The sequence below is a fragment of the Dama dama genome, chromosome 1, assembly GCF_033118175.1.
Source record: "Dama dama isolate Ldn47 chromosome 1, ASM3311817v1, whole genome shotgun sequence".
Classification (NCBI taxonomy): domain Eukaryota; kingdom Metazoa; phylum Chordata; class Mammalia; order Artiodactyla; family Cervidae; genus Dama; species Dama dama.
The window spans coordinates 7,311,788-7,326,218 of NC_083681.1; the positions used below are offsets into that span (position 1 = coordinate 7,311,788).

Sequence of the window (14,431 nt, forward strand, 5' to 3'; positions counted from 1 at the left end):
GCTGAGTTATTTAACTAAAATATAATGCATCCTTCAATGTTTAAAAAGACATTTTATATATATATACGTACATATATGCATATATATATATGTAAAACCATGAAAGACTGAAACATTACTATATTATATGTCATTAAATAATCATGATACAAAAATGATAGCCAAAATATTAGATTCCTTAGATATTTTAAAACTCTTATTAACTTAAAACATTAAATTTTTGAGCCACTGAAAGTGAACTGCATCACAAAAATACTTACCACAGTAAGTCTTCTACATGTTAACCTTCAAGTTGCAAACTTTTAAAAAAGCGAACGTGCATTACATCAGCATAGGCGTGAGTGAAGTTGCAGCTTGCCCTCCGTCTCCTCTTGTGGATGCCCCTTCAGCTCCACCATCTCCCAGCTCCTCCTCCTCGTCAGCAACGCAGCTCACCGGTTCACCTGACACCAGCCCCGCATGCCAGCCATCATGATGGACGGCGGTGCTTCTCAAGGTACTACAGTATATTAAAAATGGCTTCTTTATGTCTTGCTTTTATGTATTATTTGTGTGAAAGTATTACAAACCTATTATAGTACAGTACCATATAGCAGATTGTGTTAGTTAGGGACCTGTGCTGTGGGCTTAGTCGCTCAGTCGTCTGGCTCTTTTTGACCCCATGGCCGCCAGGCTCTGTCCATGGGATTCTTCAGGCAAGAATATTGGCGTGGATTGCCATGCTCTCCTCCAGGGGAATCTTCCCAACCCAGGAATCAAACCCACGTCTGCCACATTGCAGGCGAATTCTTTTACCGTTTGAGCCACCTGGGAAGCCGAAGAATACTGAAGTGGGTAGCCTAGGCAAACTTTGTTGGACTTATGAACCAACTGGAGTTACAAATGCACTCTCAGAATGGAACTTGATTGTATGTAGGGGACTTACTGTATTATATAAGGAATACCCTATTCTAACATTGACTTAAGTTATTACTTTAAAAGGTACAAGGTGCTATCATTATCCATTAAAGTAAAAACTCAATGAGATAAACAACACAGGACAACTATATGCTAATATTGTGAACCATGACTCATTACATATTTTATTCAAATCTTAATTAATAAATATTTCTTCTTGCTAAGACAGCTTTTATTGTCACTAGGTGCTACTGATTTTTGAGAAATAGAGCCGCTCCACACTGAATCCACTGGTCTTGGTTGCCCCCACACGGAATGTTGATATTGATCACCACACGATCCCTTTCAGCACTTGTGTAAACAGGCAAAGATATGCACTCATCAGGGGAATAAGGACCATATGCAGCCTGTTTAAAAGAATTAATTTTGTTTTAAAATACAGCAATATACCGTGTTGAAGCAGATCATTAGATAACCAAAGATATAAACATAAAACCCTCCCAAATAATATGATTTATTTAACATTTTATTATAAAATGTTTAAAATAAAGATCAGCATAATAAACCCCATCATTCAGCTGCAACAATTATCAACTCATTGTATTTCTTTAAAACCTTCCCCCAGCAACAATTTTATTACAGTATTTTGAACCAAATCCTACACAAAAAATTTCACCTTAAATATTAAAATATATCTATAAATAAAATATAATCACAATAATATTATCACATAAAAATATTAACAATAATTCCTTAATATCACCTTATATCCATTATCTCATTACCCCATACTTTTAAAAAGATTTTTTTCTAAGAACAGCAGTTCAAATAGAGCCTTCATTTTGTGGTTTGCTATGTCTCTTACACCTCCTAAATTTATAAGTTTCCCGTCCTTTATTCTTTGCAATTTGTTTGCTAAAGTACTACACCAAAGAGTTTCCCATATTCTAACTTTTGTTGGCTACATCCCCATGGTATCTTGTTCTTTCGTTCTCTTTATTCTTGTAAAGGGGATCTGGAGGTGAGTTCAGATTCAGATTAAATTTTTGGTAAAAACACTGCATAGGTAGCAGTGTATACTTCAGTCAAGAAGCAAATAGTGTGGCTGTCTCTCCTTTTATTTTTTTTATTGAAGGATAATTGCTTTACACAATTTTGTTGTTTTCTATCAAACCTCAACATGAATCAGCCACAGGTATACATATGTCTCTTCCCTCTTCAAACTTTCGTGCATCTCCCTCCCCATCTAACCCCTCTAGGTTGATACAGAGCCCCTGTTTGAGTTCCTTGAAACATAAAGCAAATTCCCGTAGATATTAGGTGCCATTGATGAGTATATAAATCTTGTTTATATTTAAGATTACAAAATGATGATCTAATTACATTATTTCTTCTTCATTTCCAGACAGAAACATATCTATAAAGAGGAAATTCCACTTATCAATCATATGATTACCACGAGGGAGGAAAGGCTAGATAAATGCTATCTAATTTCCCTTTACTTATGTGCTTTTAGAGCAATGATTTTTTTCTCCTGTTATACTGAAAAGGTGATCAGTGACCACCTATTTTTGAAGTATCATTATGAACTGGTAGATTTAAACATATTCAATGTGTTTCAATGTAATGTAATCACTATTTTACTGGTGTTCAAACAGTCAATCTTTGGGCAGTGGGAACTCATTAATTTGGCCCCTGAGGGTTTTGTTTCTACATGTATCTAATCTTAGGAAGCATCCCTAGGGCTATAGGAAGCATCACTAGGAACAAAGTTAGTGGAGGTGATGGAATTCCAGTTGAGCTATTTCAAGTCCTAAAAGATGATGCTGTGAAAGCGCTGCACTCAGTTCAATTCAGTTCAGTCGCTCAGTCGTGTCTGACTCTTTGCGACCCCATGAACTGCAGCACGCCAGGCCTCCCTGTCCATTACCAACGCCAGGAGTCCACCCAAACCCTTGTCCACTGAGTCGGTGAAGCCATCCAACCATCTCATCCTCTGTCGTCCCCTTCTCCTCCTGCCCTCAATCTTTCCCAGCATCAGGGTCTTTCCACTGAGTCAGCTCTTTGCATCAGGTGGCCTAAGTATTGGAGTTTCAGCTTCAACATCAGTCCTTCCAATGAACACTCAGGACTGATCTGCTTTAGGATGGACTGGTTGGATCTCCTTGCAGTCCAAGGGACTCTCAAGAGTCTTCTCCAACACCACAGTTCAAAAGCATCAATTCTTCAGCACTCAGCCTTCCTTATAGTCCAACTCTCACATCCATACAAGCCTTGATTAGACGGACCTTTGTTGGCAAAGTAGTATCTCTGCTTTTTAATATGCTGTCTAGGTTGGTTGTAACTTTCCTTCCAAGGAGTAAGCGTCTTTTAATTTCATTGCCGCAATCACCATCTGCAGTGATTTTGGAGCTCAGAAAAATAAAGTCAGCCACTGTTTCCACTGTCTCCCCATCTATTTGCCATGAAGTGATGTGACTGGATGCCATGATCTTAGTTTTCTGAATATTGAGCTTTAAGCCAACTTTTTCACTCTCCTCTTTCACTTTCATCAAGAGGCTCTTTGGTTCCTCTTCACTTTCTGCCATAAGGGTGGTGTCATCTGCATATCTGAGGTTACTGATATTTCTTCCGTCAATCCTGATTCCAGGCTTGTGCTTCCTCCAGCACGGCGTTTCTCATGATGTACTCTGCATGTAAGGTAAATAAGCAGGGTGACAATATATAGGCTTCATGTACTCCTTTTCCTATTTGGAACCAGTCTGTTGTTCCATGTCCAGTTCTAACTGTTGCTTCCTGACCTGCATACAGGTTTCTCAAGAGGCAGGTCAGGTGGTCTGGTATGCATATCTCTTTCAAGTCCTAAAAGATGATGCTGTGAAAGCACTGCACTCAACATGCCAGGAAATTTGGAAAACTCAGCAGTGGCCAAAAGACTGGAAACATCAATTTTCATTCCAATCCCAAAGAAAGGCAATTCCAAAGGATGTTCAAACTCCTGCACAATCCACTCATCTCACACGCTAGCAAAGTAATGCTCAAAATTCTCCAAGTGAGGCTTCAACAGTATGTGAACCGAGAACATCCAGATGGTCAAGCTGGATTTAGAAAAGGCAGAGGAACCAGAGATCAAACTGCAAACATCTGCTGGATCATAGAAAAAGTAAGAGAGTTCCAGAAAAACATCTACTTCTGCTTTATTAAGTACACCAAAGCCTGTGACTGTGTGGTTCACAATAAACTATGGAAAATTCTTAAAGAGATGGGAATATCAGACCACCTGACCTGTCTCTTGAGAAACCTGTATGCAGGTCAGGTAACAACAGTTAGAACAGGACATGGAATAACAGACTGGTTCCAAGTGGAAAAGGAGTACGTCAAGGCTGTATACTGTCATCCTGCTTATTTAACTTATATGCAGAGTACATCATGAGAAATGCCGGGCTGGATGAAGCACAAGCTGGAATCATGATCACCAGGAGACATATCAATAACCTCAGATATGAAGATGACATCACCCTTATGGCAGAAAGCGAAGAAGAACTAAAGAGCCTCTTGATGAAAGTGAAAGAGGAGAGTGAAAATGCTGGCTTAAAAGTCAACATTCAAAAAGAAGAAGATCACATCATCCAGTCCCATCACTTCATGGCAAACAGATGGGGAAACAATGGAAACAGTGAGAGACTTTATTTTCTTGGGCTGCAAAATCACTGCAGATGGTGACTGCAGCCATGAAATTAAGAATAAAAGCTATGACCAACCTAGACAGCATATTAAAAAACAGAGACATTACTTTGCCAACAAAGGTCCGTCTAGTCAAAGAATTGCTGCTTTTGAAATGCGGTGTTGGAGAAGACTCTTGAGAGTCCCTTGAACTGCAAGTAGATCAAATCAATCAATTCTAAAGGAAATAAGTCCTGAATATTTATTGGAAGGACTTATTGATGAAGCTGAAGCTACAATATTTTGGCCATCTAATGCGAAGTACTGACTCACTGGAAAAGACCTTGATGCTGGGAAAGACTGAAGGCAGGAGGAGAAGGGGACGACAGAGGATGAGATGGTTGGATGGCATCACCAACTCGATGGACATGGGTTTGAGCAAGTTCTGGGAGATGGTGATGGACAGGGAAGCCTGGCGTGCTGCAGTCCATGCGGTCGCAAAGAGTCGGGCACGACTGCGTGACCTAACTGACTCACTTATGTCCCTAGTCATCTTTAAAAGCTTTGCTTCTTTCTAGTGTCTCAAGACGCTGTAAGTTCATCTTATTTATCTGCTGTCTCATAAATAAAGGACAGTCATTACTCTGAGAATCCTCAGATTCTTTAATGAAAAAATGGTGCCTGCATGCTCATTTGCTAAGTCCTGTCCAACTCTTTGTGATACCATAGACTATAGCCCGCCAGGCTCCTCTGGCCATAAGATTTTTTCCAGGCAGGAATAATGGAGTAGGTTGCCATTTCCTCCTCCAGGGGATCCTCCAAACCCAGGGATCATACCTGCATCTCCTGCATTAGTAGGTGATTCTTTACTATTGAGCCACCTGGGATGGAACTAGGGACCACAGTCTGGGTGCTAGAAATGATCTATCATTTTCCTTCTAGGATTTTTCAGTGATTGAAGCTCAGAAATATGTATTTTTTTTAAAGGAAATCATCAGAAGTTCATAATAATTCCAGTTCAAATTTAGGATTAATGTTATTTATTGAATTTATATAATTTTATTTAAAGTATGGATTATGTTTTAGAGTTAGAATGAAACATAAGACAAAGTTGGACTCATTCTAGAATTTTACAAATGATAAATTAGAAACTTATGGAGAATTTTTCATGGTAACTTAGTTATGCAAGTGGCAAAGTTGTCATAGGTAGTACACTTGAAAAAAAAATTGGCATTTGAATAGTAGCTTCTCTAGGAGCTCCTGGCCCCACAGTGTAGATTGTTCTCTGAGTATCAGTTTCCTTGTCATGAGAGGAACACAAACAACACTTGAATCCAATGATGTATTCAGGAGTTGAAAGTATTATTTACCCACATATCTTCAAATCTTAGAACTACATATGCATACATTTCAATTCTTACTAATTCTAAAATCAATTTAAGAAAAGTCCCAGCTTTTTACCATTTGCTACATGTCATGGATGGTGCTAGGATAGAGAGAAATAAAAATATTTTTTGCTTCATGAAAAAATTTAAAACATTCTGTTGTTAAGAAGAGTGGTATTATATGGAATTTTGATTATCTTTTCCAAGCCTCATCTCTATTCCTCAAACAAACATGAAAATAATGTTCTAACTTTTCTATGTCCTTGATACAAATCAGTTAAGTCCCTTTAAAACTCATTCATTCCTAAACAATAACATGAGAAATTTACATAAGAAAATGTATTCTTTATGAAGAATCATTATCTAAATAGAAAAAAAGACCATCTGCCTTGAATCTTTCTAATTTTTTTTCTCTTATGTTTGTATTGATGATTCTGTCAGTTACTCATCCACTCATTTACCAGCATTTATGTGCTAACGTTGTCCCTGGAATTATAAAGGTTAAGAATTTCAATATATATTCAAATAGGGAAAATAATAATCATCTTTGAAACTTAAAATTTAGTTTAGGAAACAGTATACACATCAAATATTTAGAATACAATTTCTAGAAAAATTAGTACTTTACAAAATCAAAGTAAACTACTACTCTGGGATATATTAACCTAACAAGGATTAATGGACAGAATGAATCCTGAGTGGGGCCTCAGAAAAAATATGGAACTTGGAATAAAGAGAATTTTCAACCATTATTAGTCACTGCCTAATCTCTTCCCTCTTTTCCAATTCTGGTTAAATGGCAAAGCTTTAAGATTCAGAAATTCTTGTAATTTTCATAACACCTTAGCTGTTCCTAAAGTTAGTAACCGAGTGCAGACTTTCTTTTGGTATTGCCTTTAAATTCTTCAGCAAAGAGCAGACAAACATTACATATTTGTTGAACTGAAATGATGTGAATCTTTGAATGTATATTTATAATCCCAGGAAAGGTCTTAAATTATCTTTCTCTGCCAACCGATATTTGCTTTGCTTCACCTAACTTCTACAGTCAAAAATGAAAATAAAACATCACATTGAAATGTTTTATAATGCTATCACTTTCTATTCAGAAGATTTCTCTATATCTCTTCATTTTAACACCAAGCAATTTTCTCTTTAAATCAAGAATCTAAGAATAATGCAAAGCTGATTCTTTGAATATTCACTATTAATTTACTAGTGTTTGTATATATTTCCAAATCCTTCCAAACCTGCTGTTGGTTGTAGGCTTTATGTTTAAGTGAGGTGAGGGTACAAATCTCCCTAGCAAAAACCTACAGTGTTTTAAAAGCAAAGTACCACAGTTGCTTCTTAACATTTAACTTCTCAAAATCTTGTAAATGGTAAATGTTAAAACCTCCTGTAAAAAAGTTAAATGGACTTGCTCTCAGGTAACCAATAAATAAATGATCAAAGTAACAGAGCTAAGTGCTTTGTCATTCTCACTCAGCATATCTTATGCAGACAGAAGTTTCACAAATATTGTTAACTGAATTAAATTCTGATGGCACAGCTCCCTCCTTAATATGTTTATCTTAATAGAAAAAGCATAAGACCCTGCTGGGCACAAATATTTGGATGAAACTAAAATTTTATTAATTCTTAATAAATATACTAAGAGCTCAATGCAAAAAAAGATATACTAGAAGGACTTCAAATATTTCTTATTATATTACATAAACAAGTTAGTTTCAAATTATTAAAATTAAACATACAAAAACCTATATATTGTGATTACGCACACTCATGCCTAGGCCCCAGGGAAAGTGACTTAAAAGTATATATGTACCACAAATAGAAGGCAACATGCTAATAAGTGAAAGAAGCTGTTTACAAAGTCAAACGGTGATACTAGGTATCACTTAGCCAACAAACCAAAGAAAATAACAAAATAACACTGGAGGACCAAAAAAAAAAAAAAAAAAAACCCAAATTAACCCCAGGTGAATTATGATAACTATTTTGCCAATATCAATTCAAATTTCACTATAATAAAACATGTGAGGGCAAACTTCACATGATGAGAAACAGCTTTATGCATAAGGTCCAAATTATTTATGTATAAGGTCCAACTAACTTCTATTATGAACCAAGTCAATGAACAGCTATTTGCTTTAGAAAAGAAGATGTGAGGAAATCAGAAGCTTAATGTACATAAAAGTGCCATTATGAGTAATGCAACCCTGAAAAAATAACTATTTCAGAACAGGAAATTAAACAACCTGCCAACCATAAATATTTTGAAAGACTCTGTTCGGTCAAGAATGTCTAGCTACTCTTTAAAATGTATTTTGGTAGAGAAATACTTCATTGTTTTTCAATAATACAATGCTAACAACATTGCTTTCAGAGCAAGTCCTTAAGAAAGAAAAGTCTCATAGGAAAAAATAGTAATTAAATACTTACTATTTTTAAATCAGAGTATATAAAAGGCAGAGTTTTCAGCATATATCATTTCATCTGTGAGTGGAATGTGTAATCATTTTATAGTCATAATTTCCCCAGGAATGAAATTGTTTCTAAAGTCGGACTGTCAATTGTGACACCTCTTGGAAGGTATAGGCCTGTGGGGTTCGGGCTGGTCCAGAATTTCTATGTTACTGTGGGGCTGACAGACCCTAAGTAATGCTCTTCACTGGAAAAATAGATCAAAGGCAAACTGACTCCCTATGGAATGTAAGAACAGGGCATTATAAAGACTGACCTACCTCAAAAGGTAGTATTTCCCTAACTGTTATGTGGAACACTAGATCCTGACGGAGGTGGGGTGCAGGTGCAGGAAAGGGCTGTGTGTTAGGACACTTTTGGGAATTCTCAGTTTTTAACATTCTCAAAAACACCATGAATTTCTAAATTTAAATTTGCATACTGAACAGATTTTCTGAGAACCATTATGGAAAAATGCAGTGTAGAACACTTTGGAGAAAGTGAATGCTTTTTTGGGTAAAGCCCCTTAGGGGAATCTTAATTTGGACCTATGTTAATTTAACCCCCCGTACTGAGCTGGAACTGGAAGAACCTTAAGAATCTGCATCATGAATGAATGAATGAATGAACTCATAAATGAACCATGTGAGTGTAGGCTATATTACTTGCCGAACATAGATAATGGTAAACAAACACTAGGAAAATAGCACCAGCATTTTACCACCTTTTAATTCTTCTGGACATTCCTAATTAGAATTTTGTTAACTGACAAAGTACATTACATATAACAGAAGCAATAGTAAACCTCCCATTTTCCTCAATAAAAGTCTTAAGAACTAGCTGTTCACATCCTTTGTTAAGTATTACCACATAAGTTCTTCGGTCTTCTGCAACCTAAAATGCTCTTTTAAAATGCGAACACCATGTACCTCAGCAATGCTGTGCATGACTGGGTTACTGGGCGTGTTTCTGCTGAAATAAAGCTATTCAGGACTTTTAGGTGTCAGATGCTTGTGTGCATGCATGCTCAGTGCTGTCCAACTCTTTGTGACCCTATGGACTGCAGTCCACCAGGCTCCTCTTTCCATGGGATTCTCCAGGCAAGAATACTGGAGAGAGTTGCCTTGCCCTCCTCCAGGAGATCTTCCCAAACCAGGGATCAAATCTGCATCTCTTGTGGAACCTGCACTGCAGGCAGATTCTTTACTGCTGAGCCACTGGGGAAGCCCTTCTTTCTCCTTAGGTATCAGATAATATGATGCAAATAATTTATGGAATAACCTTATTCAGGCCCAAAAGGAATTAGTCACCAAAGTTCTGAACTCCATTATTTTATCTCAGCTTACTACATGATTCTGCACTTTCTGCAATAAAGTGGCTGTAAAGGTAAGCGGAAAAGGAACTCATTCACTTGTTTACGTAAGTTGATGTCGATGCTTCCTTCGATTTTATGTTGGTTTCTACCCTCTTGGTAAAGATGCATTAAAATATGATGACCCCCATCAAATTCTGTAAAGCTTATTAAAGACAGCTATAGCTGGCATAAAAAATCATTTCTTGAACAAAATAATACTTAACTCAAGCAGAAGTTGGAGAGTTTGGCAGTTTATACAGTCAGCAAAGTTTTCCGTAAGAGGCCAAATAGTAAATAATTTCAGGATTTATGGGCTGTATGTCTTGGATGTAACTGTATCTTTAACTCTGCTGCAGAAGTCTGACAGCATCTACATAAATGAGCGTCCTGTTTTCCACACCAAATTTTCTTCATGGACACCAAAATTCACTTTAATTCTTTTCATTTAACTTTTACATGTCATTAAAATACTATCCTTCTGAGTTTTTCATTTATTTAAAAAGGTATGAGTCATTCATGATCACATTACTGTGGGCTGCACAAAAATAAGCAGTGTACTGGATTTGGCCTGTGGACTGTAGTTTCCTAAATGCTAGTTTATACTATAGGTTGACTCAGTATCAGGCCCAAGATTTAAGAGAGATAACCTGAATTTGAAACTTAGTTGCCTACCTTGATCAAGCTACACAGTCTTTTAGACTTAAGTTTTCTGAGTTTAGATGGAGGTAATAACATTTTTAATGTTTTTAAAACAATATTTTCCTATTTCAGTATTTCCCATTTTAAATATTTTTGGAAGGCCTAACTATCTTATATTCTAAACATTCTGTACAGTGTTTGACACATAATCAATACAGATAAATATTCACTGCTATTATTCAAACACTAATGCTACTATTGGGGGGCCCATAACAAATCACTTAATTGACCAGATTTGCAGTTTCTTCCTCAGCAAAACATAGAGAAAAACTGCTCTACGAAACTCAGAGGATTACTGTGAAAACATATGTGATTGTATTTCACTCTATGTCAGTCTTCAGTTCTCTCAATGCTAGACCAATTCTCTAAAACTAAAAATCTGACCTTACCACACACCTGTTCTGAATTCTTAATGACTTTCTACTGATCATAAGACAGGCTCAACTCCTTGGCATGGCTCCAAGGCTTGTCATACTTGGACTCAGCCTTTTTTCCCTGACTATATCCCCTATCACTCTTCAATTTGAACCATTTCAGAACATTCCAGATGTACTATACTTGGAGTTCCTAGAATAACCTAAATTCTTTTCATATCTCCATGCATTCAAAACTACATCCCCTTATATATGGAATGCTTGGTCCTACCATTTTTGAATTTGCCCTTGAACTTTTCATACTTCTACTGTGAATACAGTTTTGGGAAGATTCTTCCTTTCCCTGTGAGATCATTGGACTTTCCCTCCTCTGCTTACACATGATAGAGCTGAGGTCTCCTTCATCTGCCAAAACATTTTATGTAATCCTCCATAACTGTACTTCTGTAACTTTGAACTGCAATAGTTTCTCTTCCTCTTTGTCTATACCCAATAGAAGACTCTTTGAAGGAAGAAATATATTTTGTTACCCCAATGTTCAGAATATGGTATATAATAGGAACTTAAGTACTGAATGATGATTGAAAGCAGTTAGTGTACTATAAAGTACATATGAAATAATCATTATCATACTATTATAAAAACATTTTAAAATATTCCCATCAGGATGAGTCAGACTTACCATGTGTCCTAACTAACCATGTAAGTTAGTACTTACCCTGCTGAGCACGTCACAGACAGAGGGCCTCAACACAGTTCTATAGAAAACATCAGTCTCCACTTTCAAATGAGGCTCACTGAGATTAGGTAACTAGCCCCAATCCACCCAGATCGTAAGTCTGAGAGATGGGAATGGGATTTAGTCTGTTAGGCTCCAAAATTTTGTGTTCTGAAACATTTAGCAACATGCCCCATATTCTCTCTCCCCTTAGTTGATCCAGGAGAGGCGGTCAAAACAGTAAGGTTATATGGGAAGATGAGCCTCACTTAAGGAAGTGGGGAAAAAGAGGTGGGGAAGCACCTTAAATCCTTCCATTATGTGTCAGGAAAAAGTGCAAAAGCCTTGGGGGAAATCCCTTTTACAAAAATAATAAATTCGTCTTATCTCTCAATAATCTCTTTTATTGACTATGCCAATTCATTTTCTCTCTCTTTACATGAGCTATTTTTCAAATTAAATTATTTTTAGCTTTCCATTTCAGTCCTGTTTTTTAAAGTATGTAAATAAAATTGTATAGAAATGATACTCAGAGCAAAATGTTGTAGAAGGATAAATTCCAAGTCTTACAATGTTATGTTGCTTTTTATACAGCCCAGTACAACACTGCATTTTTGATTTGCCTTCAGTTTATGGTCAGTTATGTGGGTACTGCTCGAGGTCATTCTCTTCTGCATTTATGCCTACTCAGGTATTCTCCATTCTATTTTTATTGCTGGGGTTTCTCCATAAATGAGGAGAAGGCAATGGCACCCCACTCCAGTACTCTTGCCTGGAAAATCCCATGGATGGAGCAGCCTGGTGGGCTGCAGTCCTGGGGTCGCTAAGAGTCGAACAGGACTGAGCGACTTCACTTTCACCTTTTACTTTCATGCATTGGAGAAGGAAATGGCAACCTACTCCAGTGTTCTTGCCTGGAGAATCCCAGGGACGGGGGAGCCTGGTAGGCTGTCATCTATGGGGTCGCAGAGACAGACACGACTGAAGTGACTTAGCACCGTAAGTGAACCAATTTATACATGTCCTACTTCCCTCCTCATCAAGGTCACTATATGGCTTTTAATTTTGTTTGCCAAAGAATTAACACTTTACATAATTAAAAAATTGGCATCATATACAACTTTATATGTTATCCTAACCTTAACTTTTATATGTAACTTTCAATCTGGTTCATACACCTAATGTGTGTAATCCTTAGTTGTTTGATATACCAATTTCTGACATGAATCAATAGCTTGATAGAAATAAAATAATTTCACCTTCTCTCATTTCATAAGAGAAAATGAAGCTTATATGGCAGGGGGAAATGGAGAGTTTCTCAGAAATGTACGTTCTTTTAGGTCAGAGGATGCTCTTATATAACTCTGAGCAGTAACTGCTGTAGTTTTATTAGTTTCTATTTTAAAATACATATTCTGATTTTTATTTTTTACTTTACAAAAGGAATTACAATAATTGGAAAATTCAATGAAATATTTCCCAACTAGAAAATTATTTTTTCTTATAGTAAACAGTATAAGAAATTGCTTTGTTGGTGACTATATATACAATCACAACTTTAAGCTTACATGTATTCATACTTATATTTAAAAATTCTATTGTTAAGTAAAAGTTACACACTTCATCTACAAATATGTCCTATTTCAAAGACAAATATCCCTCACATTCCATTGTTAAAAGATCTTTCAAAAATTGAAGGTTTTAAAAGGGAAAGTGCAAGTCGCTCAGTTGTGTCTGACTCTTTTGGACCCCATGACTACATAGTCCATGGAATTCTCCAGGCAAGAATACTGGCATGGGTAGCCCTTCCCTTCTCCAGGGGATCTTCCCAACCCAGGCATCGAACCCAGGTCTCCTGCACTACAGACAGATTCTTTCTTTACGAGCTGAGCCACAGGGGAAGTCCCTTAAAAGGGAAAAGTTAACTTAATAAGTCTCTGTCAAGAAGTTTTCTTCATTTGCCAATCAGGAGCATAATGACATGCATGATATAAAAGCCAGATGAGTATTAATATTCTGCTGCTTTCGATTTCTGCATGCTTAGCTATGTGAACACACATTTAAGTTATGTGACCACATATTTCCTCATTTAAGCTATGTGAACACATTTCCACATATGAAAATAGGAATAATAATATCCACCTTGCAGGGCTACTCAGAAAAGTATATAAGGTAAAGTATATAAAGCATTTAGCACATTGCTGAAAATAACAGGAACACTGGTAATTCATACAACCATTTAGCATTTTTTTATTAGACTAAAACCTATTTAGAAATTAAAATTATGATGTTATTCTTTTCATAACAAAATAAAGGCCTTAAAATGTCCTATCAGTTCAGTTCAGTCGCTCAGTCATGTCTGACTCTTTAAAACCCCATGGACTGCAGCATACCAGGCCTCCCTGTCCATCACCAGCTCCTGGAGCTTACTCAAAATCATGTCCCTTGAGTCGGTGATGCCATCCAACCATCTCATACTCTGTCGTCCCCTTCTCCTCCCACCTTCAATCTTTCCCAGCATCAGGATCTTTTCAAATGAGTCACCACTTCACCACAGGTGGCCAAAGTACTGAAGTTTCAGCTTGAGCATCAGTCCTTCCAATGAATATTCAGGACTGATTTCTTTTAGGATGGACTGGTTTGATCTCCTTGCAGTCCAAGGGACCCTCAAGAGTCTTCTCCAACACCACAGTTCAAAAGCAGCCATTCTGCAGCACTCAGCTTTCTCTTTAGTCGAATTCTCACATCCATATATGACTACTGGAAAAACCATATCCTTGACTAGACAGACCTTTGTTGGCAAAGTAATGTCTCTGCTTTTTAATATGCTGTAGGTTGTTTACAGCTTTTCTTCCAAGGAGAAAGCATCTTTTAA

At 36.9% G+C, this 14,431-nt stretch overlaps 1 protein-coding gene across 2 annotated transcripts in view; it reads right to left on the bottom strand.

The window, feature by feature from the left end:
* DYNC2H1 (dynein cytoplasmic 2 heavy chain 1) overlaps positions 1–14,431 on the bottom strand; it is a 408,806-nt gene that overhangs the window by 6,626 nt on the left and 387,749 nt on the right. Inside the window, exon 89 of one of the 2 annotated variants that reach the window (XM_061143187.1) lies at positions 1,049–1,304. The exons of the other annotated variant lie outside the window; for it this stretch is intronic. Within the exon in view, the coding sequence (XP_060999170.1) occupies positions 1,146–1,304 (159 nt within the window). The 3' untranslated portion in view covers positions 1,049–1,145. Of the gene's footprint in view, positions 1–1,048; positions 1,305–14,431 lie in introns of those variants that run through there. 2 annotated transcript variants of the gene reach the window in all.